We start from the raw sequence: 27,771 nt of genomic DNA, 5'->3' as shown, positions 1-27,771 counted from the left end.
TTTGTTGCCAAGACGATTAGTTTCTTGCTTCTTCTAGGGTATAGCTTGCCTCCTTATGTTGGGCTTTACCATTTATTATCCTTTGTAGTGCTGGATTTGTAGAAAGATATTGTGTAAATTTGGTTTTGTCATGGAATATCTTGGTTTCTCCATCAATGTTAATTGAGAGTTTTGCTGGATACAGTAACCTGCGCCGGCATTTGTGTTCTCTTAGGGTCTGTATGACATCAGTCCAGGATCTTCTGGCCTTCATAGTTTCTGGCGAGAAGTCTGGTGTGATTCTGATAGCTCTGCCTTTATATGTTACTTGACCTTTTTCCCTTACTGCTTTTAATATTCTTTCTTTATTTTGTGCGTTTGGTGTTTTGACAATTATGTGACGGGAGGTGTTTCTTTTCTGGTCCAATCTATTTGGAGTTCTGTAGGCTTCTTGTATGTCTATGGGTATCTCTTTTTTTAGGTTAGGGAAGTTTTCTTCTATGATTTTGTTGAAGATATTTACTGGTCCTTTGAGCTGGGAGTCTTCACTCTCTTCTATACCTATTATCCTTAGGTTTGATCTTCTCATTGAGTCCTGGATTTCCTGTATGTTTTGGACCAGTAGCTTTTTCCGCTTTACATTATCTTTGACAGTTGAGTCAATGATTTCTATGGAATCTTCTGCTCCTGAGATTCTCTCTTCCATCTCTTGTATTCTGTTGGTGAAGCTTGTATCTACAGCTCCTTGTCTCTTCTTTTGGTTTTCTATATCCAGGGTTGTTTCCATGTGTTCTTTCTTGATTGCTTCTATTTCCATCCTCAATTCCTTCAACTGTTTGATTGTGTTTTCCTGGAATTCTTTCAGGGATTTTTGTGTCTCCTCTCTATGGGCTTCTGCTTGTTTATTTATGTTTTCCTGGAATTCTTTCAGGCATTTTTGCGATTCCTCTCTGTAGGCTTCTACTTGTTCTCTAAGGGAGTTCTTCACGTCTTTCTTGAAGTCCTCCAGCATCATGATCAAAAATGATTTTGAAACTAGATCTTGCTTTTCTGGTGTGTTTGGATATTCCATGTTTGTTTTGATGGGAGAATTGGGCTCCGATGGTGCCATGTAGTCTTGGTTTCTGTTGCTTGGGTTCCTGCGCTTGCCTCTCGCCATCAGATTATCTCTAGTGTTACTTTGTTCTGCTATTTCTGACAGTGGCTAGATTGTCCTATAAGCCTGTGTGTCAGGAGTGCTGTAGACCTGTTTTCCTCTCTTTCAGTCAGTTATGGGGACAGAGTATTCTGCTTTCGGGCGTGTAGTTTTTCCTCTCTACAGGTCTTCAGCTGTTCCTGTGGGCCTGTGTCTTGAGTTCACCAGGCAGCTTTCTTGCAGCAGAAAATTTGGTCTTACCTGTGGTCCCGAGGCTCAGGTTTGCTCGTGGGGTGCTGCCCAGGGGCTCTCTGCAGCGGCAGCAACCAGGAAGACCTGTGCCGCCCCTTCCGGGAGCTTCAGTGCACCAGGGTTCCAGATGGTCTTTGGCTTTTTCCTCTGGCGTCCGAGATGTGTGTGCAGGGAGCAGTCTCTTCTGGTTTCCCAGGCTTGTCTGCCTCTCTGAAGGTTTAGCTCTCCCTCCCACGGGATTTGGGTGCAGAGAACTGTTTATCCGGTCTGTTTCCTTCAGGGTCCGGCGGTGTCTCTGGCAGGGGTCCTGCCGCTCCCCCACGGGAGCCCAGAGGCCTTATACAGTTTCCTCTTGGGCCAGGGATGTGGGCAGGGGTGAGCAGTGTTGGTGGTCTCTTCCGCTCTGCAGCCTCAGGAGTGCCCACCTGACCAGGGGGTTGGGTCTCTCTCTCACCGGATCTGGGAGCAGAGAGCTGCTGCGGGCCGGGATCCGCGGGTGTGGGACTTCCGGTAAACACAGAACGTGCCCGGTCCTAGAGAAATTCTGCTTCCGTGTGTCCCAAGCTCACCAGGCAGCTTTCTTGCAGCAGAAAAGTTGGTCTTACCTGTGGTCCCGAGGCTCAGGTTCGCTCGTGGGGTGCTGCCCAGGGGCTCTCTGCAGTGGCAGCAACCAGGAAGACCTGTGCCGCCCCTTCCAGGAGCTTCAGTGCACCAGGGTTCCAGATGGTCTTTGGCTTTTTCCTCTGGCGTCTGAGATGTGTGTGCAGGGAGCAGTCTCTTCTGGTTTCCCAGGCTTGTCTGCCTCTCTGAAGGTTTAGCTCTCCCTCCCACGGGATTTGGGTGCAGAGAACTGTTTATCCGGTCTGTTTCCTTCAGGGTCCGGCGGTGTCTCTGGCAGGGGTCCTGCCGCTCCCCCACGGGAGCCCAGAGGCCTTATACAGTTTCCTCTTGGGCCAGGGATGTGGGCAGGGGTGAGCAGTGTTGGTGGTCTCTACCGCTCTGCAGACTCAGGAGTGCCCACCTGACCAGGCGGTTGGGTCTCTCTCTCACCGGGTCTGGGAGCAGAGAGCTGCTGCCTCCTCTTGCTCTTATGACACAATAATTTCCTTACTCTCAATGCCTTACTCTCAACGCTATGCCTTTACTTCTAAGTTCTTCTTGAGTTCTGTTCTCTTCAGTTCAGTTCTGTCTAAAAAGCTTCTCTCTCTTTGTCCTCAGCATTTGTATATCTTTCTGAACACAGCATCACATGGTGAAAAGTTCACCACAAGTTTGCACAGGAATTCAAATCATAAGTTGGATAATCAGTTTACGACAGAGAATGTTTACATGCATATCCATGAAGAGTAATCATCAGGATAAACCATCATCATCTGTCACTAGTTCTGCACGTTCATGGAGAGTTAAAAGCTGTAATTTTTATGAGAAAAGAATAAGGAACATTACCTATAGGCAAATCCAGTCAATTATGTTAAGTCCTTGTACCTATAGTAAATCATTAGTTCTCTTTTTCTGAACTTTGGTTAATTGGTTTATACCCTCTTAGGATGGGCTATAATTTGTAGATGCCTGCTTGGTATTGCAGAAGCGATTCACTCATGACACTTTAAGAATGGCAGGGTTCTGAATGCAATTTTGATTACCAGAGAAACATAATAGCAGTCCTATTTTAAAAACTTAAAATACTAATCTAATTTTAGGAATTCTTATAGAACCATCATTAAGAATTAAGAAATCATCTATTTGTCTGTACATCATCACGCCAAGACAATACATCTTCATTGCTCCGTGGTGATCTGCTCAAAAGAGTGGGGTAAAGAGCATGACAAATACAGAGGCAGATGCTTGCAGCCAACCATTTGGCTGAGAGCAGGGTCCCCAATGGAGGAGTAAGAGAAAGGATTGAGGGAGCTGAAGGGGTGTACAGCCCCATAAGAACAACAATAAGAAACACCCAGAGCTCCCAGGACTGAAACCACCATCCAATGTTTACACATGGACAGACAGACCCATGGCTACAGCTGCATATGTAGAAGAGGATGGCCTTCTTGGGCACAAATGGGAGGAGAAGCCCTTGGTCTTGTCAAGGCTTGATGCCCCAGTGTAGGGGAAATCAGAACAGGGAGGCAGGTAGGCCTGGGTGGTTGGGTGGGTGGTAACACCCTCATAGTAGAAGGGGGAGGAGGTATTAATAAGGGGTTTTGTGGATCGGAAACCAGGAAAAGGGATAACATTTGAAATGTAACAAAAGCCCTCTCTGGGGATGGACAGTGCTAAGGTGCTCTGAGCCCCTACTTCCCTGCTGCCTCCCTTTGATCCAGACAGTGGTGCATGGTGTCAGCCTGGGACTCTCCATGGGCTGCTCCTGGCACTGGACTTGGCGTTCAGGGCCAAGAGTATGATGAGCAAGGAGCACATGGTTTGTCCGGATTCAGAGCTGGGCCAGTGGCCACCAGATGACAAGCACAGCATCATGTACGATCATGAGGTCTTCCTGGGCAAGGAGGACTCCAAGACCTTTGATAGCTAAGCCTGGACGAGAGCAGGAGAGGCTGGGGAAAATTGTTGACCCAATTGACAGTGATGGACGTGGCCTTGTTACTACTGAAGACCTGAAAGTTTGGATCAAACAGGTACAAAAAAGATACATCTACCATAATGTGGCTAAACTCTGGAAGGATTATGATAGGGACATAGTTGTAAAATCTCCTGGGAAAAATACAAGCAGGCCACCTATGGCTACTCCCTGGGACACCTTGTTGATTTCCAAGATGGCTGTGATGATCACAACTTTAAAAAGATGCCTCAACGAGATGAGAGGAGGTTTAAGGCCTTGAAGGTGACCTGACAGCTACTCAGGACGGGTTCATTGCTTTTCTGCACTAAGAGGATTTAGAACATAGGAAGGAGATTGTAGTTCTGGAAACCCTGGAGGATATCGACAAGAACGGGGATGGTTTTGTGGACCAGGATGAATACATTGTGGACATCTTTTTCTCACGAGGACAATTGCCCTGAGACAGACTGGGTTTTGTCTGGGGAGCAGTTCAATGATTTCCCAGATCTGAACAAGGATGGGAAGCTGGACTAGGATGAGATTAACCATTGGATCCTTCCTCAGGACTATGACCATGCAAAGGCTGAAGCCCGGCATCTGGTGTATGAGTCAGACAAAAACAAGCATGAGATGCTGTCCATGGAGTAGATTCTAGACAAATGGACCATGTTTGTGGGAAGCCAAGCCACTGACATGGAAGATCTTACCAAAAATCATGATGAATTTTGAAAGACAGTCATCCTCATGTGGCCAATGGTCACAGCTTCCTGCGGATGTTCTGGGTTATTGCTATATTTGTCAAGTATATAGCAGTTGTGTCCCTAAACAATGAGAAACCTTTCTAAAGCTCAAAAAAATCATACATTGCACCAAACAATAATAGTAGAAGATTTAAACACCCCACTTTCATCAGTGGACAGATCAGGGAAACAGAAATTAAACAGAGACATAGAATGACTAAGAGAAGTTATGAAACAAATGGATTTAACATATATTTATAGAACATTCCACCCTAAAATCAAAGGATATACCTTCTTCTCAGCATCTCATGGTACCTTCTCCAAAATTGACCATATAATCGGTCACAAAACAGTCCTCTACAGGTACAGGAAGATAGAAATAATCCCATGCATCCTTTCAAAAAACCACGCACTAAGGCTGCTGATCAATAACAACAAAAAGTACAGAAAGCCCACATATACATGGAAGTTGAAGTCAATGACAACTTGGTCATTGGAGACATAAGAAAGAAATTAAAGATTTCTTAGAATTTAATGAAAATGAAGGTACAACATACCCAATCTTATAGGACACAATAAAAGCAACACTAAGAGGAAAACTCACAGCTCTGAGTGCCTGCAAAAAGAAACAGGAGAGAGTATATGTCAGCAGCTTGACAGCACACCTCAAAGCTCTAGAAAAAAAATTGAGTAGAAGGCAGGATATAATCAAACTCAGGGCTGAAATCAAACAAGAAGAAACAAAACCGAGAATCAAAAGAATCAGCAAACCCAGGAGCTGGTTCTTTGTGAAAATCAACAAGATAAATAAATACTTAGCCATACTAACCAGAGGTCACAGAGAGTGTATACAAATTAATAAAATCAGAAATAAAAGGGAGACATAACAACAAAATCTGAAGAAATTAAAAAGATCATCAGATCCTACTACAAAACATATATTCAACAAAACTGGAAAATGTGGAGGAAATGGACAATTTTCTATACAGATACCAGGTACCACAGTTAAATCAGGAACAAATGAACCATCTAAACAACCCCATAACTCATAAAGAAATAGAAACTGTTATTAAACATCTTCCATCCAAAAAGAGCCCAGGACCAGATGGATTTAGTGCAGAATTCTATCAGATCTTCATAGAAGACTTCATACCAATACTGTCCAAACTATTCCGCAAAATAGAAACAGACAGAGCACTACCAAATTCCTTCTATAAAGCCACAATTACTCTTATACCTAAACAACACAAAGATACAACAAAGATAGAGTAATTCAGACCAATTTGATTTATGAATATTGATGAAAAAAATGCTCAATAAAATTCTTGCAAACTGAGTCCAAGAACACATCCAAACAATCATCCATCATGATCAAGTTGGCCTCATGGCAAGGATGCAGGGATGGTTTAATATACAGAAATCCATCAACAAAATTCACCATATAAACAAACTCAAAGGAAAAAAACCGACATGATCATTTCATTAGATGCAGAGAAATCATTTGACAAAATTCAGTAAACTTTCATTAATAAAGTCCTGGAAAGATCAGGAATTCAAGGACCATATCTAAATATAGGAAAAGGCAAAATACATCCAACCAGTAGCTAATATCAAACTAAACTGAGAAAATTGAAGGAATCCCACTAAAATCAGGGACTAGACAAGGCTGCCCACTCTTTCCTTACTTTTTTCAATATGGTACTTAAAGTCCTAGCCATAGCAGTCAAACAATGAAAGTAGGTCAAAGGGATAAAAATTGGAAGGGATGAAGTCAAAATACTAAAATTTGAAGATGATATGATAGTCTACTTAAGCAACACCAAAATTCCACCAGAGAACTACTTAACCTGATCAACAATTTCAGCAAACTGTCCGGGTATAAAATTAACTCAAACAATTCAGTAGCCTTCCTCTACTCAAAGGGTAAACAGGCTGAGAAAGAAATTAGGGAAATGACAGCCTTCACAATAGTCCCAAATAATATAAAATAACTTGCTGTTACTTGAACCAAGCAAGTAAAAAATCTGTATGACAAGAACTTCAAATCTCTGAAGAAATTGAAGAAGATCTCAGAAGATGGAAAGATCTCCCATGCTCATAGATTGGCAGGATGAATATGGTAAAAAATGGCCATTTTGCCAAAGGCAATCTACAGATTCAGTGCCATCACCAACAATATTCCTACTCAGTTCTTTATAAAGGTACAAAGTGCAATTTGCCGTAACATAAAACCCAGGATAGCAAAACTATACTCAACAATAAAAGACCTTCTGGGGGAATCACCATCTCTGACCTCAAGCAGTATTACAAAGCAATAGTTTGTATGGTATTGGCATACAGACAGGCAGCTCAGTGGAACATAATTGAAGACACAGAAATGAACACACACCCCTATGGTCATTTGATCTTTGACAAAGGAGGTAAAACATCCAATGGAAGAAAGATAGCAGTTTTAACAAATGGTGCTGGATCAAGTGGAGGTCAGCATGTAGAAGAATGCAAGTTGACCCATTCTTATTACCCTGTACAAAGCTTAAGTCCAAGTGGATCAAGGACCTCCACATCAAACCAGATACACTGAAAGTAATAGATAAAAAGTAGGGAAGAGTCTCGAAGACATGAGCACTAAGGAGATATGGAGGCCAAATCTAAAGCAGAGACTGAAGGAAAAGCCATTCAGAGTCTGTCCCACATGTGGCCCATATATATACAGCCACCAAAACTAGGTAAGATTGATGAAGCTAAAAAGTGCTTACTGAAAGGGACTGGATATGCATCTCCCCTGAGAGACACATCCAGGGCATGTCAAATAAAGAGGTCAGTGCTTGCAGTAAACTACTGAATTGAGAACAGGACCCCCTTTATGGGAATTAGAGGAAGGATTCAAAGAGCTGAAGGGCTTGCAACCCCATAAGAACAGCAATGCCAACCAAATAAACCACTAGCAAAAGACTATACATGGACTGACCCAGGGGTCCAACTGCATATGTAGGAGAGAATAGACTTGTTGGGGCACCTGTGGAAGTGGAAGCCCTTGTTCTTAACAAGGTTGGACCCTCAGTGCAGGGGAATGTCCGGGAAGGGGTTTCAAGTGGCGTGGATTGGGGGACCATACATATGGGGAAGGGTCCCGGGAGGGGGGCTTATGGACCAAAAACTGGGAAAGAGAATAAGGTTTCAAATGTAAATAAAAAGTATATATCTATTAAAAACCAAAATTTTAAAAAATGATAATAATAGTAAGAAATAATCAAGAAAAAAAGAAAATGTGAATAAGAAAGAAATTTTAGGACTTGGAAAAAGATGAATGCCAGGTATTTGAAAAACTGTATGACCATGGTAAACATTTTAATATATGTGAGAATTTTTTTACATGTTACTGAATTGCATCTTTTTTTTTAAATAGTGAATGGAAATACAGTCCCTTCCTGGCTGTGAGTCTAGGTATCCAGATGTAGTGGAATTCATTATTTGTTGAGTCCTGAACCTTTGAGTCTGCTTCTAACACAGCTTATGCCAAGGAAACTAGGCGAAAGTGATATCTAAGCCATTGACCAAACTATCTGGACTAACAATCACAGGTGAAATTCCACCTTGTAAATGGGAGGAGAGGAATAAAAGATATCTTTAAGGATTTAAAAAAAAATGAAATGTACCAAAAAAATCCAATAAAAAAGTTTAAAATAGGGGTTGGGGATTTAGCTCAGCGGTAGAGTGCTTGCATAGCGAGCGCAAGGCCCTGGGTTCGATCCCCAGCTCCGGGAAAAAAAGAAAAAAAAAACAAGGAAAAAAAAAGAAAAAGAAAAAAAAGTTTAAAATAAAAATAACTTAGGAAATACAAAATACTGGGGTGCCATTCCACAATCATGATGTGTTTATTCTGTGATAGCTTACAGGTTAATTTACTTCTCTATGACTGTTTTCTTATTTCAAAGTAAGAAATGGCATCATCTGTGGAGTGGATGGTGAGAACAAAAGCTTTGGCTAACTTGAATAATCGATCCCTCCCGAGCATGTGCTTAACATTCTAAGCACAGGGAAATTTCCTGAGGGGATTAAAGAACAAAATCCAAACATAAAACAGGAACAACAACGATGTAAAAACATTCTTCACGCTGGGTATGAAGGCATGTTACAACTTTAATCAGCTTTGTAGGTATTTCTAATATACACACAAGAAACAAAAATCCTATCACAGTCCTAGCAGTTGCATCCAACAAAGAGAGAGCTGTGAGGTAGTGCCTGCTACTTCTTTCCCCAGATACCCCTGGGCCTCAGGCCTGCATCCAGTGAGCTGGAACTAAGAGCAGCCAGGTTGAAATTCCTGCTGCCATGGCAGGATTCTGCAGGAACATTTCCCTTTGACAACAAGGAACCTGTGTGGAGGAGACCTCTTGGTGAGTCCTCATGGACTCTGCATTTCCTATTCTACAGGGAGAAGCCCTGCCAGGTCTTTGGCAAGGCCAGCCAGTTGTTTGGGTAAGTCTCTGGTCCTGTGGCAGAGGGCGAGGAATGGCAGAAAGAATGGCAGCTCCACTCAGAGCAAAGGTTAACCCTTCTAGGCCTATGAACTCCTAATTAATTTATCTTTTCACCCGATGCCCTATTCACATTTTCTTACTATCATACAACTGTGATCTTGATGAGCAGCTGGTCTCTTGTTTTCTTAATCAGTTCTTTGTTGTCACAAACGTTTTTAACTTACTCCAACCCATGAGACTTATTCACACCTTCTGTATGCAGTAGGACCCTTGGTGGGCCTGTCATCTCAAAAATAGAAGGTTCAGTAATCCAAAAGATTGGACTCCAATTTACCTCAGGCCAGGAAAGAAGTCAGCCACCATTAGTAAAAGAGCAAGGGAAAAATTACATAGGAAAAACAAGTGCCTTAATTAGAAGAAAAGATCCTCAACTTCTAAGGCCCGCACATCTGCACCCCTCTCTTCTGAGCTTTGTAAAGTGATGTTGTATAACTCTAGATGGTAGTAAAAGGCAGAGCTCTTCCCAGAAAGGTCAAACATGATTTTCACTCTTACATCTGTGAGGTGGGGTGGCATTATAGCACACATTCAGGTAGAATTATAACACCTATGATAAGAAGACAGAATCCATATATCACAATGCCAAATGGACTCCCTTCTCAACTTATGGACCCATTAAGATTGAGGTTCAACCTGAACGGAGGCCATTCCACTCCCTTCCCATCCTCCTGATTCTTATGTTTAGTAGGAGTAAAGGATCATGGTGCAGCCCCCAATATTCTCATGCCTAGAGTTGCCTATTCAGGACGAATGATATTGGAGAAGTGATGGCTATATAGTTACAATGTAGTAACACAAGCTCCAAGTTGACATTTGCTCACTGACGTCCAATTTAATTGTCTTGTTATATTTGAGAAAGGGAGGATGCCCTACTTAATATATAAAAGGGAAAGAAATTTATTATTTTATATATGCCCTGTAGTTGGTCTCTATGTTCCCAAGAAAAAGGAGTTTTTATTGCAAAAAAATAGGATTATAGACCATTGATTTTGTGAAATACATGGATATGTAATTGGAAACAATGTCAGCTGTCAAGGACTGCACACTAATCAACTATTTCTCGGTTTTATACACTCAGAGGTATAGAAGAAACATATTGGCCTCCACAAAAAGGGAAAAGCTTAAGAATCGAAATGTATGTCACATGCATTGTCTCGGGTAGTAGGTTTACTTTTAAGAAAAAACTGCCCCCTCCTTGGCCCCTAGAGATTTGGGTGCTAAGAAAAATCTGTTCTCCAATTCAGGGTTGTAAGCAACTCTCCCCAGCAAAAGCATTGTTGACTTCTAATGAAGCAGAGAGACATATCTAGCTTTGAAATAGAGGTTGCCAAATGGTATTCCCAGTGACACATGGGAGACTGGAGGAAAGGGTCCCCACAGAAATTCATCACTTTGTGGAGAGCTGGTTAGTAGGTAGGCCATAGAACTTTCCAGTGACATCATCAGTAAGCCCTTCACTGGACATTCCATTGTATCTAAGAGATCCCTAGAATCATCAGTGATGTCACCAGTGTTGTGGTGACACCAACTGCCTTTGGGATCTTTCTTCAGTTCCCTTTGGGTTCACAAGCAGGCATGTTTCGCCAGCTGCTCAGGCTATTTCGGAAGGAAAGGGGAGATCAAGGAGAGACCACACCAGGTCAGAGGGAAGCTGACCCCCTCTCTACTGAAACAGGAAGGAGGAAATCATTCTGGGGAAGGCTTGGTGAGTCCTGGGCAGAGTTGGGGAACATCCTCAAGGAGGTAGGTTTGAGATGTGCCTTCTAAGACTAGGCCTTACAAGCAGGAGCCTTGGGATTTCTCAAAGGCAAACCAAGAGTCAGGAGTTCCTGATCTTTAATTTGAGAGAAAGCCATAAAGTTGTAAGACTTCAGTGTCTTTTCTTGAAGCTTTTTAACTGTGAGTGTCAATGAATGGCAGGAGGAGTCACTGTGAGATTAACAATGTGACCATCCATGTTTGGGAGTTGAAGCACTTCATCCTCTAGATTACTGTAGGTTACATAAGTCTCTGATGGCGAGAAGAAGGAAGGATGCACCCCTAGTCATGAATTGAGTTCTCAGACACTTTGGGCTGGACCACATTGATTAGAGCTTGATGGTGCTAAGCATTATGAACTCCAGGATTAACTGCACCACATCTGATATGAGATAACATTGTCCCAGATGTTTATGTATCAGTCAGGTTATACTGTTCAGGGTGAGGGGTCCTGTAATAGTGAGTGTGGCACGAGTATGGCATTAGAGGTTGGGAAGAGGGACATAGCTTAAAAATCCACCTTTAAGAAAGCTTTTCTGCTCTTCCAGGGATTCACCCAGTCTCTACTATTTCCCCTTCCTGAACCTCCTTTTGGGATTCAGAATGATCTTTTCTGCCTGTGGGCCATCAAATATGCAAATTCACTTGGGTTTATCTATCTACAGGTTTTGGTAGGAAGGCATCATCCCAAAGTGTCATCAGCAAGCAAGAGGAGCTTCTAAAGGAACTGGAAGAACTCAAATTTGAAATCCAGAAGTGTCAATTCGAGAGGGATGAACTTTACCAAATCCTGGACCTTTATATCTATGATGATTGGGACCACAGGTAGTCATTATGCCCAGTAACCTGTTCACATTCTTGTGCTCTCTTTCTGCTAACCCGATATTTCCTCATAGCACGAGAGAGTTTCACCTCTCATCCTGGATTTTAAGGAGCCTTGGCAGGCATTACCTTTGAGATAAGCTAGGTGCTGTGTGTTTAGGGCCAGCCTTTTTGTACTTGACCCTGAGATCCTTGGATTAGCATTGGTTCTGTCAGCAGCTGGAAGGACCTGGTCATACTTGCTGCAACTGTGTGTGTGAATGAAATGCCTGCACGTCATCACTCTTTCCTCCGAATTTGTTCATTATACACTGATTCTATGGCACCTCCATGCATGTAGTTGTCATTCTACATGTGTTTGGATATGGGTTGGTATGTATGTATGTGGAAGTATATGTGGTGTTTACTCAGGATCAGGACGTCTGGGACCTTTGATGGGGTCTGAGGATTTGTTTGATCAACACTTTGCAGGTCATGATAGTGATGAGTACGTGGAGGCCCACATTGATCAACAGAGCACTTTGCTCCTTCTGTATACCTTGGTGGCACCCAGGACTCTCCCGAGGGGAGGACGTGCTATAAATCCTCTTCCCTGTCAAACTTAGTTATACCCTCTGGGAATTCATGTAACGATAGAAACCAAGGATTGAGTATACCTGCTTTCAAAACAAGAGAAATGTCATCACAGCTTTCTCTTGGGCCCAAAGCTGTGGCTCAGACTGGAGGAATCTTCTTCCTGAACTAGTCAATTCCATCATGCTCACCTGGCCAGCTCTTGAAGGTCAGGTCCCTCCAATTGGTACCGTGGCTCTGTTGTCCTGTGCCCAGGATAATAAGGTTAATCAGTACAACTACTTCAAAGGAGCAAGTATGTGCTATATACTGGGTTTAAGTAATTGAGAGAACAGTCTGATTTCACCTAATTTTTTTTACCTGCTTTGATCGTTAGTTTTTTATTTTTTTAACTATCCAGTGATGGTTTACTGCGACCTAGAAAGGGTCACTGTGGGAATAAATTCTTGACAGTTCTTATTCCAAACAGGCAGGTCTCAGGCTCTGCCCACTCCTATATAGTAAGTCTTTGCAGAACCATATCTCCCCAGGCTTCTAAGGAGTCCTTATTTCAAAACAAAATTAGCTTATTTACATGGAAATATTTTCTGTGGATTGAGTCTCACTGTTGGGTTTTGGTCTGGTTTTTGAATTTGCCAATTTCTTCCCTTCTACCATTCCTTGAATTTGAACTCTTTATTATATATTTTTTATTTACATTTCTCCTAATTCTGAAATCGTGAGTTCAAAACATTATTTGTTCCTTTGGCCATGACCTAACCCAGGCTGGATGTCGAATTGCCAGTACTTCAATCCGAACATGAGATGAGAATGATGGCTATGCAAATGATGACCAATTCAATAAGTGATGCCATGGAGAGGTACAAGGAGCTCATACAAGTGAACAGTTCCTACCGGTGAGTCGCTGACAGAGATGAGAACCCAGCACTAGGCAGGGAATACTTCTGTCCTGTATGATTTTGAACAAAAGTCAGGGCTCTGGCTCCATGGTGTCTGACTCTTAACAAGAAGCCTGCCTCCTGGCAAGGGTCTTAGATTTGTAGCTCTTGGACTCAGTTGTCCTACATGTGAAGGGTGTAGAAGACCCTCCAATTGTTATTTTCCCCATTAAGGATCCTCGAGATAGAAAAGGTTTGCACCATGATGGGAATATCAATCAACTCTGAATCTCTAGGACTCTGACAGGAGATTTAAAGATCTGTGATCCATGAGAAACACATGGAAAGACTATATAGCTATTGGGTCTTCTATCCTCCCTCAGAGGGGATTTGACCTCTACTTGCAGATGGTTTCAGCATACTATGGACCTATGAGCTCCCTTATGGACCGTTTCTTCTACCTTGATTTATATAAATCGTCTTAATGTCAGGATTTTCAGAAGTACTTTCATTCACAGGGAATGTGTCCTCTGGATTTGACTTCCTCTAATTGGTGCTAACTTGTATAGTGTGGCTCTAGTCTGGGGATTTCTGGGGATGAGGACCCTTAAAGGGATGATTGTACTTGCAAGAGTGTCAGGCAAATAGAAGCTGGCAGGCATTTACCATTTTTTGTTTGTGGTTCAGCGTGAGGCACTCCCAGCTCCTGCGTGAACAAGCTCAATTGAAGAACAATATACAGATTTTGCTGAATGAGAAGAGAAAACTGCTGGTGGAGCAGACTGAACTGCCAGCATCCTCTGTGGAGGCAAAGAGGCTCTGTGAAGAGGCCAGAATGAACATCTGTGACCCCAGTGCCAAGCAACAGCAGGTAGGGTTAGGACTCAGGGTCAGGCTGTCCTCATGTCTTACCATAAACATAGATAACCAATGTAGCTGTCTATTGAGGGATCTATGTCCTGACCTAGGTCTCATCCAAGTGTTCATTTATGTGATGGTTTACAAGGCTTTCTGTGGAGATAGCCCCTCTTCAAGAAACTGCGTGTTTGGAAAGCAAATGCTCCTGCTCTTCGAGAATCTGCAGTTTATTAAGGGAGATGGGTTGATCACACATCACAGCACTACATGCCATATGTGTGGAGGGTGCTATGTGGGTGCCCCTCTTTAGACTAGAGCAGGGCTTTGAGGGATGAAGCAAAAGCCCAGAGCCCATTTTCTTTGCAGGGGTCCTGTGAGATTCCAGGAACTAAATAGTTTAGAAGGAGGAGAGCCTGGTGAAAATGCCAAAGAAATGGTTGTCATTGTCATCTTTTGGTGGATTTGTTCTTTCTTTACCATTTTCCCTGTATATCAAGACCATCTGTTCATGCTTCCTAAATCATGGTACCTGACAGAGAAAGAGTAGCAGCATGTCAGTCCTGTTTTGTTCGAGTGTTGCTGGAGAGTTCATATCTTGACGTTATACTCTGTAGATGCTTGGAAAAGCAGGGATGTGGAAAGGTGTTCTCAAAACCTGACATTGGCATGAGAGATTTGAGACTTCAAGAACAGAGTTATCTACCCCCATTCTCATCAAGAAGAGTGCTATCTAGGCCTTTTTGTTCCTCTCAGGAAAAATGGCTGAGTAGTGATTCTCTCTTAAAATACCTGCTTTGAATAGTCTATATTATGTTGTTCCTCCAGTATGATGGGATCTTCATTGTTTTCTGCCGACTTGCGATTTTTGGGGTGTGTGTGTGTGTGTGTGTGTGTGTGTGTGTGTGTGTGTGTGTGTCTGTTTGTGCTTGTTTGTGTGTGTGTCTGTATGGGTGTGTGATAGAGTATGTGTGTGTGAGTGGGTGTATGTGTGTGTGAGTGTGTGTATGTGTGTATGTGTGTACCAGCTGTGGCTCAGCATGTTTATGCTCATGTTGTGGGTTTAATTCTGGATGATTTTCCAAGTGTTTCTAGTGTGGGTTCTTTTGTGTGTGTGTGTGTGTGTGTGTGTGTGTGTGTGTGTGTGTATGTATGTGTGTGTGTGTGTGTGTGTTTCCCTGTGCATAATTGCACAGGTGAGTCTCTATTGCCCTGTTTCATGAGAAAAAGAATCTAAGAGTTCACTTTGCCTCCATGAATATCAAATATAGCACCCCAATCACTTGGAATTTCCACCTAGCTCTGTACAGCAAAAGAACCCAAAACACGTGTAAAGTTAGATTTTCAAGTGATTAGGGAAAAATGACTGGTCTGCATCAAAATCCTTTGGAGCACATCAAAGGAATGGAGTACATGGAGGTAAGGGGGGCTGCTTTATAAAATCCATTGATTTATGATCCTTCTCTGTCCTTTGTGAATGGTGAAAGCCCACTGGAAGGTTGTGTCACTCACTGTGTCTTCTCCAAGGTTGCTTTCCACATTGCCTGCTACCATTTCTTTCCAGCTACCTTGTCCATGACAGGATATGTATAATCCACAGGATTTCTTTGTATTTTGTACTTCTTTCTTCCTGTTAACTCTCTGATAAGATCTGAGAACATTTTTTTTCAGTCGTCTCACAAATTGCATTAAAATAAGCATAGTCTTACAGGGGTGCTGTTATGTATCTCCATCACAATAAACTTTACTGTTCCTTGTGTATGCTGTGAGGATTTGCTGTGAGCACATTCTCAGTGATTACAGGAGCTGTTCAGTGAGAATGGATTTGAAGTGAGATGGCTTCTCTGTGTATTTGCAGATTCAGTGGTTACAAATTGAACCTACGCAGGTTCCTTCAGTGCTAACATAATCAGAACTTTCACCACATTTCTGGACATGTTCTCCAGAAGGAATCCACATGGTAATCTAGGTTGCTCATACCATTCTTGAACTCAGATTCAGACCCAGCTACAGTGTTATTATTCAATATAATAAACCTGGACCAGTGACAAAATATGCTCATTTTTCTCTTAACCCCAGTACAGTGCATATTCCACAGTTCAAATTCTAGCAGTTTGAAAAGCTGAGATATAAATCCAAGCCCAGGTACTCTATGACACTTGGGGATGCAGGGACTGACCTCAGCTGACAGGTCATGCTGGATTATCCAACTGAACAGAGCTGATGTAAGAGGGAGAGCTGAATTGACAACCACTCACTAAACCTTTATTCCCTTGCTCTGCTAGGTCTGAAGTTCTCCAGCAGAAACTCGAACATGACACAGACCAGGACAAGATCTCTCTTGGAGAGAAGATCTACAGGAGGAGAACTAAGTGTGCACAGCAAATACACCACTATTGTATCTCATCTGTAATGTCCATAGCAATTGTGGACTGCATTTTCCTCCTTTAGTTTAACTTCTTTGGATTGAATAGGCCTTACTTTCACCTCAGCTCTCTCCAGCAAGTGTATACTTTTGGAGGAACTCAGAGAAGTGTTGATGCACATCAATCAAGAGCTGCTGGTCATCCAGAAAGACTGTGCACGTGTAAATTTGTACTTGTCCTGATGGGTCATCCAGAAGAGTTTCATGGAGATCAGTTCACAACATTGGACAGACAATGAAACAAAGTCTGTAATATCATTTATACTCAGTATTGGTAGGCTTTTTCCTTAATACCCCCACTCCAACAAAACAGACCTACTTCCACACCCCTTGAAAAGATCATTACCATCAGTAACTGCTTGTCTACTATGTCTCCAAGGCAAGCCACAGGCTATAAGCCAATTCTGCAAAAGGAGCAGCAAAAGAATGCTTAGCGAAATTCCTCTATTTAACATTTGCTTGAGTTTTGATTATTTTGGTTATTTGGTTTTCCTTCTATTCATTTGAAGATTTGTTATTTATGTGTTGTTGTTGTTTTGTTCATTTTGTTTTCTATTTTGATAAGGATATAGACTGTATATATTGACTACCTGCATCTGGTTACTATCAAGTAAATTGGATGTATTCTGGTAAATAAAGGAGTAATCTAAAACTCTTCACTCTTAAGAACCTTCTTTATTGATCACTAATGTCAACATCTGAAGTCCCACAGCTATCAGGGAGGGATCGATCTCTGCATTCTCATGGGCACTGTTCATCAATCTTACTGAGATTCAAAGGCAATTATACAGTCACTGTTCACTGTGTTTCCAACTCTGTGAATTTCCAGTTCATCATGCATATCGTACCCACTGTGTATGCTTGCTGTCAAATATATAGTTACCTCTAAGTTATACTCAGTGGATGAGCATGTTGAACAAATTAATGGGATAAACATTAATTTTTCTGTAATATCTCCTAGGACATATAAACATGGTATGAGGGATTTTAAAGCAGTCAGAAATCCTGCACCCAAATCCCGGGGCAGAGGGTGTTGAACACCCAGGAATGCAGATAATCCTGAGACCACAGGAAAGAAAGCCACTTCTGACCAGCTCTTCCCATATCTCTGGCCCCATATTAATCTGCATGATGCCTCTGGAAACAGGAATAGAGGAGCAGTCAGCGGCAGGAACCTGCTTGGTTCAGGCTGGGCCCAGAATCTACCTGGGCCCTGAGCATATTTGACGAAAACTAGAGGCATACAATTCTCTGTTTCCTGATTGTGGCTTTTTTTATTTGAAGCTCTAAACACCATTTTGTTGTTGTTGAATTTTAATTGGATATTTTTCATTTCGAAGTCAAATGTTATTCCTTCCTTGTTTTCCAGAAATAAGTCTGAATACCATCGACCTCCCCCTCTTCTATAAAGGTGTTCCCTTCACCATCCATCCACTTTCCCAGCCTAGGCAGGACCAAGGGCTGCTCATTCCATTTGTGCCCAAGAAGACCATCCTCTGATACACATGCAGATGGAGCCATGGCACAGTCCCTGTATAGTGATTGGTTCTCTTTTAGTCACTGGGAACTCTGGTTGGCAGGCATGGTTGTCCTTATGGGGTTGCAAGTCCCTTCAGCTCTTTCAATCTTTCTGTAATTCCTCCAACTGAGGTCCAGTTCTCAGTTCAATGGTTTGCTGCTAGCATTTGCCACTGTATTTGACATGATCTGGCTGTGCCTCTCAGGAGACATCTATATCCAGTTCCTGTCAACCTGCACCTCTTAGCTTCATCCACCTTATCTAGTTTGAAGGCTGTATGTGTATAGGCCACTCGTGGGGTAGATTCTGAATGGCCATTCCTCCAGGCTCTGTTCTAAACTTTGCCTCCCTACCCCATCAATAGCGATTCTTCTTCTCCTTTAAAGGAAGGAGTGAAGAATCAGCATTTTGGTCATCCTTCCTGAATTTCATTTGGTCTGTGAATCTTGGGGAATTCGAGCATTTGGGTTAATATCCACTTATCAATGAGTGCATACCATGTGTGTGTTTCTGTGATTGGGTTAACTCACTCAGGATGATATGTTTTAGTTCATTCTATTTGCCTATGAAATTCATGAAGTCATTGTTTTTGATACCTCTGTAGTACTCCATTGTGTAGATGTACCACACTTTCTGTTTCCATTCCTCTGTTGAAGGGCATCTGGGATCTTTTCATTTTATGACTATTATTAATAAGGCTGCTATGAACATAGTGGAGGGTGTGCGTTGTTGTATGTTGGAGCATCTTTTGGGTATATGTGCAAGAGAGGTATAGCTGGGCCTCAGCTAGTGCAATGTCTAATTTTCTGAGGAACCTCCAGACTGATATCCAGAATGGTTGTACCAGTCTGCAATCTCACCAACAATGGAGGAGTGTTCCTCCTTCTCAAATCCCTGCAAGTATCTTCTGTCACCTGAGTGTTTTATCTTAGCCATTCAGACTGGTGTGAGGAGGAATTTCGGGGTTTTTTTGATTTCCATTTCCCTTATAACTAAAGATGTTAAACATTTCTTTTGATGCTTCTCAGTGACTTCATATTCCTCAGCTGTGAATTCTTTGTTCAGCTCTGAACCACAATTTTTAATAGGGTTATTAGTCTCCCTACATTCCAACTGTCCAACTTCATGAGTTCTTTCTAAATTTTGGATATTAACCCTCGATCAGTTGTAGGATTGGTAAAGGTCTTTTCTCAATCTGTTGTTTTGTGTTTTGTCCTAACCACAGTGTCCTTTGCCTTACAGAAGCTTTGTACCTTTATGAGGTCCCATTTGACTACTCTTGATCGTAGAGCATAAGCCATTCATGTTTTGCTCAGGAAATTTTTTCCAGTGTCCTTGTGTTCAAGATGCTTCCCCACTTTTGCTTCTATAGATTGAGTGTATCTGGTTTGATGTAGAGGTCCTTGATCCACCTGGACTTAAGCTTTGTCCAGGGCAATAAGAAGGGGATGATTTGGACTCTTCCATATGCTGACCTCCAGTGGAACCAGCACCATTTGCTGAAAATGCTATCTTTTTTCTACTGGATGCTTTTGTCTCCTTTGTCGAAAACCAAGTGACCATAGGTGTGCTGGTTCATTTCTGTGTCTGCAGTTCTATTCCACTGGTCTATCTTCCTGTCTCTATACCAATACCATACAGTTTTTATCACTAATGCTCTGTAAACTGCTTGAGTTCATGGATGGTGATTCCCAGGGAAGTCTTCTATTGTTGAGGATAGTTTTAGCTATCCTGCGTTACTTGTTATTCCAAATGAATTTGCAAATTATTTCTTCTAACCCTATGAACAATTGATTTGGCATTTTGATGGGGGTTGCTTTCAATCTGTAGGTCACTTTTGGAAAAATGGCCATTTTTACTATCTTCATCCTGTCAAGCCATGAGCATGGCAGATCTTTCCATCTACTGAGACCTTCAATTTCTTTCTTCAGATACTGGAAGTTCTTGTCACACAGATCTTTCACTTGCTTCATAAAAGTCACACTGAGGTATTTTTATATAATTTGAGACTATTATGGAAGGTGTCATTTCCCTAATTTCTTTCTCAGCTTGTTTATCTTTTGTGTAGAGGAAGTCTACTGATTTGTTTGAGTTAATTTTACACCCAGGTACTTGCTGAAGTTGTTTATCAGACTTAGGAGTTCTCTGGTGTAACTTTTGGGGTGTCTCATGTATACTATCCTATCCTCTGCAATAGTTATATTTTGACTTCTTCCTTTCCAATCTGTATCCCTTTGACCTCCTCCTGTTGTCTGATTGCTCTGGCTAATGCTGAGGACAACATACAATGACAGGGACTGCCAGCAGAGGGCCTGGATGGAGACATCTCAAAAGCCTGAAGCAGGTTCAGAGCTAAACAAAAATTCACAGCTGAGGAATGCCGAATGGCTGAGAAACACCTAAAGAAATGTTCAACATCTTTAGTCATAAGGGAAATGCAAATCAAAACAACCCTGAGATTTCACCTCACACCAGTGAGAATGGCTAAGATCAAAAACTCAGGTGACAGCAGATGCTGGCGAGGATGCAGAGAAAGAGGAACACTCCTCCATTGTTGGTGGGATTGCAGACTGGTACAACCATTCTGGAAATCAGTCTGGAGGTTCCTCAGAAAATTGGACATTGAACTGCCTGAGGATCCAGCTATACCTCTCTTGGGCATATACCCACAAGATGCCCCAACATATAAAAAAGTCACATGCTCCACTATATTCATAGCAGCCTTATTTATAATAGCCAGAAGCTGGAAAGAACCCAGATGCCCTTCAACAGAGGAATGGATACAGAAAATGTGGTACATCTACACAATGGAATATTACTCAGCTATCAAAAACAATGACTTTATGAAATTCGTAGGCAAATGTTCGGAACTGGAAAATATCATCCTGAGTGAGGTAACCCAATCACAGAAAAACACACATGGTATGCACTCATTGATAAGTGGCTATTAGCCCAAATGCTCGAATTACCCTAGATCCCTAGAACAAATGAAACTGAAGACGGATGATCAAAATGTGAATGCTTCACTCCTTCTTTAAAAGGGGAACAAGAATACCCTTGGCAGGGAATAAAGAGGCAAAGATTAAAACAGACACAGAAGGAACACCCATTCAGAGCCTGCCCCAGATGTGGCCCATGCATATACAGCCATCCAATTAGACAAGATGGACGAAGCAAAGAAGTGCAGGCCGACAGGAGCAGGATGTAGATCTCTCCCGAGAGACACAGCCAGAATACAGCAAACACAGAGGCGTATGCCAGCAGCAAACCACTGAATTGAGAATAGTATGCCCGTTGAAGGAATCGGAGAAAGAAGTGGAAGAGCTTGAAGGGGCTCGAGACCCCATATGTACAACAATGCCAAGCAACCAGATCTTCCAGGGACTAAGCCACTACCTAAAGACTATATACATGGACTGACCCTGGACACTGACCTCATAGGTAGCAATGAATATCCTAGTAAGAGCACCAGTGGAAGGGGAAGCCCTGGGTCCTGCTAAGACTGAACCACCAGTGAACTAGATTGTTGGGGGGAGGGCAGCAAGGGGGGAGGATGGGGAGGGGAACACCCATTAAGAAGGGGAGGGGGGAAGTGGGAAGTTTGCCCGAAAACCGGGAAAGGGAATAACACTCGAAATGTATATAAGAAATACTCAAGTTAATAAAAAAAAAAAGAAATGGTGGTTTTGCCTATATTGAATTCTGAGTTTCAAAATTATGGTTCATTTTTCTTTATTCCTTAATTAAGCTTTTTATTAAGTTTTTGATTAACCATTACACCCTTAGATGCACAGTGCTAGGATCTTAGTAGGTGCTCATTAAATCTCTGACCATCGGGGCAGAGGAATGATAAGAAAGTATGTATTTTCTGTAAGTTCTGTCAGTTTCGGGAACAGGTGATTTTAGGCTTACCAGTCATAGCTTGTTATCTGGTCCCACACAAGACAACTTGACAGAATCCCCTTTCTGGCCATTATGTTCAACTTATTTTTCTCTTAATCATTCTTGAAAATCATGGAAGTAATGTGGAAAATTGATTGTACCTGCAGTATAGCAAAAAAGGCCAGTCTAGATAGGTAAGCAGTTATGTTTGTCCATGAGCTGTCGTCTTAAAACATCTAGATTTTAGGAATTTGGTGTTGTGTTTTCCAAAGATACATCTTACAACATACAGATAACGTCGTAATAGAATAAAGGAATCTTTTGATTTAGCACCAAATTCCATAAAGCAATGACTACTGCACAGCTCTCTTGGCCATATGAATTACAGAAATTATATTTCACTTTTTTTAAAGAAATAACGAAAATACTTAAGGTTGAAAAAAGCCCATTGGAAAAGGTCCCTGTGGTTTTTCTCTTTGGTTTCTTGTGCTCTTTCTAGAGGACGACTTTAAGAAGTCAGGGCAGTCAGGTTGTCATTGTGGTCAGGCAGTCATGAGCAGATGGTTAAGCGATGTGCTAGGGCCCCATAGGCCAATGAGCCAAGCTGAAGAGGACAGGCTAGACAGTGAGCCTGACTGAAGAGCAGAGGCTAGCCACTCCTGACTGAAGAGCAGAGGCTAGCCAGTGAGCCTGACTGAAGAGCAGAGGCTAGCCAGTGAGCCTGACTGAAGAGCAGACGCTAGTCAGTGAGCCTAGCTGAAGAGCAGAGGCTAGCCAGTGAGCCTGACTGAAGATCAGAGGCTAGCCACTGAGCCAGGCTGAAGAGCAGAGGCTAGCCAGTGAGCCTGACTGAAGAGCAGAGGCTAGCCAGTGAGCCAGGCTGAAGGCTGAAGAGCAGTGATTTTAACCTTTATTTCTAAGTTCTTCAGTTTTCCTAAAATTTCTACAAAAGTTTGCCTCCATAAAGTTTGGCTTTAAAGGTTCTCCTTGCTCTCTTCTTCTTATCTCCTTTCCTCTTGCTCTTATCACACAATGATTTCCTTACTCTCAATGCCTTACTCTCAATGCTATGCCTTTACTTCTAAGTTCTTCTTCAGTTCTGTTCTGTTCTGTTCAGTTCTGTCTAAAAAGCTTTCTCTCTCTTTGTCTGCAGCATTTGTATATCTTTCTGAACACAGCATCACATGGTGAAAAGTTCACCACAAGTTTGCACAGGGATTCAAATCATAAGTTGGATAATCAGTTTACGACATAGAATGTTTACATGCACATCCATGAAGAGTAATCATCAGGATAAACTGTCACCATCTGTTACTGGCTCTGCACGTTCATGGAGAGTAAAAGCTGTAATTTTTATGAGAAAAGAATAAGTGAAATTACCTATAGGCAAATCCAGTCAATTATTTATGTTCAGTCCTTTCACCTATAGTAAATCATTGGTTCTCTTTTTATGAACCTTGGTTAATTGGTTAATACCCTCTTAGAATGGGCTCTAATTTGTAGATGACTGCTTGGTATTGCAGAAGCAATTCACTCATGATACTTTAAGAATGGCAGGGTTCTCAATGCAATTTTGATTACCAGAAAGAACATAATAGCAGTCCTATTATAAAAGCTTAAAATTACTAATCTAATTTTAAGAATTCTTATAGAACCATCATTAGGAATTAAGAAATCATCTATTTGTCTATACATCATCACTCCAAGACAATACATCTTCGTTGCTCTGTGGTGATCTGCTCAAAAGAGTGGGGTAAAGAGCATGACAAATACAGAGGCAGATGCTTGAGGCCAACCATTCAGCTGAGAGCAGGGTCCCCAATGGAGGACTAAGAGAAAGGATTGAGGGAGCTGAAGGGGTTTACAGCCCCATAAGAACAACACTAAGAAACACCCAGAGCTCCCAGGGCCAAAACCACCATCGAAAGAGTACACATGGACAGACCCATGGCTACAGCTGCATATGTAGAAGAGGATGGCCTTCTTGGGCACAAATGGGAGGAGAAGCCCTTGGTCTTGTCAAGGCTTGATGCCCCAGTGTAGGGGAAACCAGAACAGGGAGGCAGGTAGACCTGGATGTTTGGGTGGGTGTGGTAAGACCCTCATAGTAGAAGGGGGAGGCGTGTTATAAGGGGTTTTTTGGATGGGAAACCAGTAAAAGGGATAACATTGGAAATGTAACAAAAGCCCTCTCTGGATGGACAGGGGCTAAGGTGCTCTGAGTCCCTACTTCCCTGCTGCCTCCCTTTGATCGCAACTGTGGTGCATGGTGTCAGCCTGGGACACTCCATGGGCTGCTGCTGGCACTGGTCCTGGCGTTCAGGGCCAAGAGCATGATGAACAAGGAGCACATGGTTTGTCCCGATTCAGAGTAGGGCCAGTGGCCACCAGAGGACAAGCACAGCTTCCTGTACGATCATGAGGTCTTCCTGGGCAAGGAGGACTCCAAGACCTTTGATAGCTAAGCCTGGACGAGAGCAGGAGAGGCTGGGGAAAATTGTTGATCCAATTGACAGTGATGGAGGCGGCCTTGTTACTACTGAAGACCTGAAAGTTTGGATCAAACAGGTACAGAAAAGATACATCTACCATAATGTGACTAAACTCTGGAAGGATTATGATAGCGACATAGAGGAAAAGATCTCCTGGGAAGAATACAGGCAGGCCACCTATGGCTACTACCTGGGAAACCTTGCTGAATTCCAAGATAGCTCTGCTCATCACAACTTTAAAAAGTTGCCTCCACGAGATGAGAGGAGGTTTAAGGCCTTGACGGTGACCTGACAGCTACTCAGGTCGGGTTCATTGCTTTTCTACACTAAGAGGATTTAGAACATATGAGGAGATTGTAGTTCTGGAAACCCTGGAGGATATCAACAAGAACGGGGATGGTTTTGTGGACTAGGATGAGTACATTGTGGACATCTTTTTCCCATGAGGACAATTGCCCTGAGACAGACTGGGTTTTGTCTGGGGAGCAGTTCAATGATTTCCCAGATCTGAACAAGGATGCGAAACTGGATTAGGATGAGATTCACCATTGGATCCTCCCTCAGGACTATGACCGTGCACAGGCTGAGACCCAGCATCTGGTATATGAGTCAGATAAAAACAAGGATGAGATGCTGACCAAGGAGGAGATTCTGGACAACTGGACCATGTTTGTGGGAAGCCATGCCACCAATTACAGGGAAGATCTTACCAAAAATCATGATGATCTTTGAAAGAAACTCATCCTCATGTGGCCAACAGTCACATGCTTTCTACGGTTATTCTGGGTGATTGCTATATTTGTCAAGTATATAGCAGTTCTGTCCCTAAACAATAAGAAACCTTTCTAAAGCTCAAAAAAATCATACATTGCACCACAAACAATAATAGTAGGAGATATAAACATGCCACTTTCATCAATGGACAGATCAGGGAAATAGAAATTAAACAGAGACACAGAAAGACTAACAGGTTATGAAACAAATGGATTTAACATATATTTATAGAACACTCCACCCTAAAACCAAAGGATATACCTTCTTCTCAGCATCCCATTGTACCTTCTCCAAAATTGACCATGTAATTGGTCACAAAACAGGCCTCAACAGATACAGGAAGGTAGAAATAATCCCATGCCAAGTATCAAAAAACCACGGACTAAGGCTGCTGATCAATAACAACAAATAGGACAGAAAGCCCACATATACATGGAAGTTGAAGTCAATGACAACTTGGTCATTGGAGACATAAGAAAGAAATTAAAGACTTCTTAGAATTTAATGAAAATGAAGATACAACATACCCAAACTTATGGGACACAATAAAAGCAGCGCTAAGAGGAAAACTCATAGCTCTGAGTGCCTGCAAAAAGAAACAAGAGAGAGCATATGCCAGCAGCTTGACAGCACTCCTAAAAGCTCTAGAAAAAATTAAATAAACCCTAGAGGAGTAGAAGGCAGGAAATAATCAAACTCAGGGCTGAAACCAAACAAGAAGAAACAAAACCGAGTATCAAAAGAATCAGCAAACCCAGGAGCTGGTTCTTTGAGAAAATCAACAAGATACATAAACGCTTAGCCATATTAACCAGAGGTCACAGAGAGTGTATCCAAATTAATAAAATCAGAAATAAAAGGGAGACATAACAACAAAATCTGAAGAAATAAAAAGATCATCAGATCCTACTACAAAAACATATATTCAACAAAACTGGAAAATGTGGAGGAAATGGACAATTTTCTATACAGATACCAGGTACCACAGTTAAATCAGGAACAAATAAACCATCGAAACAACCCCATAACTCATAAAGACATAGATACTGCTATTAAACATCTCCCATCCAAAAAGAGCCCAGGACTACATGGATTTAGTGCAGAATTCTATCAGACCTTCATAGAAGACTTCATACCAATACTGTCCAAACTATTCCGCAAAATAGAAACAGACAGAGCACTACCAAACTCCTTCTATGAAGCCACAATTACTCTTATACCTAGACCACACAAAGATACAACAAAGACAGAGAAATTCAGACCTATTTTATTTATTAATATTGATCAAAAATGCTCAATAAAATTCTTGCAAACTGAATCCAAGAACACATCCGAACAATCATCCGTCATGGTCAAGTAGGCCTCAAGGCAAGGATGCAGGGATGGTTTAATATACGGAAGTCCATCAACGAAATTCATCATATAAACAAAGTCAAAACCACATGATCATTTCATTAGATGCTGAGAAATCATTTGACAAAATTCATTACCCTTTCATTAATAAAGTCCTGGAAAGATCAGGAATTGAAGGCCTGAATCTAAATATAGGAAAATGCAAAATACATCAAACCTGTACCTAACATCAAACTAAACTTAGAAAACTGAAGGAATCCCACTAAAATCAGGGACTAGACAAGGCTGCCCACTCTTTCCCTACTTAAGTACAATATGGTACTTAACGTCCTAGCCATAGCAATCAAACAATGAAAGTAGGTCAAAGGGAAAAAATTAGAAGGGATGAAGTCAAAACACTAATATTTGAAGATGATATGATAGTCTACTTAAGCAACACCAAAATTCCACCAGAGAACTACTTAACCTGATCAACAACTTCAGCCAACTGTCCGAGTATAAAATTACCCCAAACAATTCAGTAGCCTTCCTCTACTCAAAGGGTAAACAGGCTGAGAAAGAAATTAGGGAAATGACACCCTTCACAACAGTCCCAAATAATATAAAATAACTTGCTGTTACTTGAACCAAGCAAGTAAAAAATCTGTATGACAAGAACTTCAAATCTCTGAAGAAATTGAAGAAGCTCTCAGAAGATGTCAAGATCTCCCATGCTCATAGATTGGCAGGATGAATATGGCAATTTGCCGTCATTTGGTATAACATAAAACCCAGGACAGCAAAACTCTACTCAACAATAAAAGACCTTCTGGGGGAATCACCATCTCTGACCTCAAGCAGTATTACAGAGCAATAGTGTGTATGGTATTGGCATACAGACAGGCAGCTCAGTGGAACATAATTGAAGACACAGAAATGAACCCACACACCTATGGTCATTTGATCTTTGACAAAGGAGGTAAAACATCCAATGGAAGAAAGATAGTATTTTTAACAAATGGTGCTGGATCAACTGGAGGTCAACATGTAGAAGAATGCAAGTTGACCCATTCTTATTGCCCTGTACAAAGCTTAAGTCCAAGTGCATCAAGGACCTCCACATCAAACCAGATACACTGAAAGTAATAGATAAAAAGTAGGGAAGAGTCTCGAAGACATGAGCACTAAGGAGATATGGAGGCCAAATCTAAAGCAGAGACTGAAGGAACAGCCATTCAGAGTCTGCCCCACATGTGG

General features: G+C 41.9%; 2 protein-coding genes and 1 pseudogene across 4 annotated transcripts in view; all 3 read left to right on the top strand.

Annotated features, from left to right (window-relative positions):
* LOC134480509 (uncharacterized) overlaps positions 1-27,771 on the top strand; it is a 270,027-nt gene that overhangs the window by 88,035 nt on the left and 154,221 nt on the right.
* Positions 3,618-4,652, top strand: LOC148003482 (reticulocalbin-1 pseudogene; annotated as a pseudogene).
* On the top strand, positions 10,687-17,167 carry LOC134480540 (uncharacterized). Its single transcript, XM_087568858.1, has 5 exons — positions 10,687-10,909; positions 11,628-11,787; positions 13,122-13,253; positions 13,923-14,106; positions 16,376-17,167. The coding sequence occupies exons 1-5, from the start codon at positions 10,780-10,782 to the stop codon at positions 16,379-16,381; spliced, it is 612 nt and encodes a 203-aa protein (XP_087424984.1). The 5' UTR covers positions 10,687-10,779; the 3' UTR covers positions 16,382-17,167.

The sequence above is a fragment of the Rattus norvegicus genome, chromosome 9, assembly GCF_021556685.1.
Source record: "Rattus norvegicus strain SHRSP/BbbUtx chromosome 9, alternate assembly SHRSP_T2T, whole genome shotgun sequence".
In the NCBI taxonomy this organism is placed as follows: Eukaryota; Metazoa; Chordata; class Mammalia; order Rodentia; family Muridae; genus Rattus; species Rattus norvegicus.
Note: the sequence above shows the minus strand (reverse complement) of the source record. Positions and strands in the feature narration are given on the sequence as shown.

Coding starts and splice junctions, on each gene's coding strand:
- LOC134480540 (XM_087568858.1), top strand. CDS start 10,780: ATGTTTCGCCAGCTGCTCAGGCTATTTCGGAAGGAAAGGGGAGATCAA. Junction 10,910..11,627: donor ATCATTCTGGGGAAGGCTTG/GTGAGTCCTGGG, acceptor ATCTATCTACAG/GTTTTGGTAGGAAGGCATCA. Junction 13,254..13,922: donor CAAGTGAACAGTTCCTACCG/GTGAGTCGCTGA, acceptor TTTGTGGTTCAG/CGTGAGGCACTCCCAGCTCC.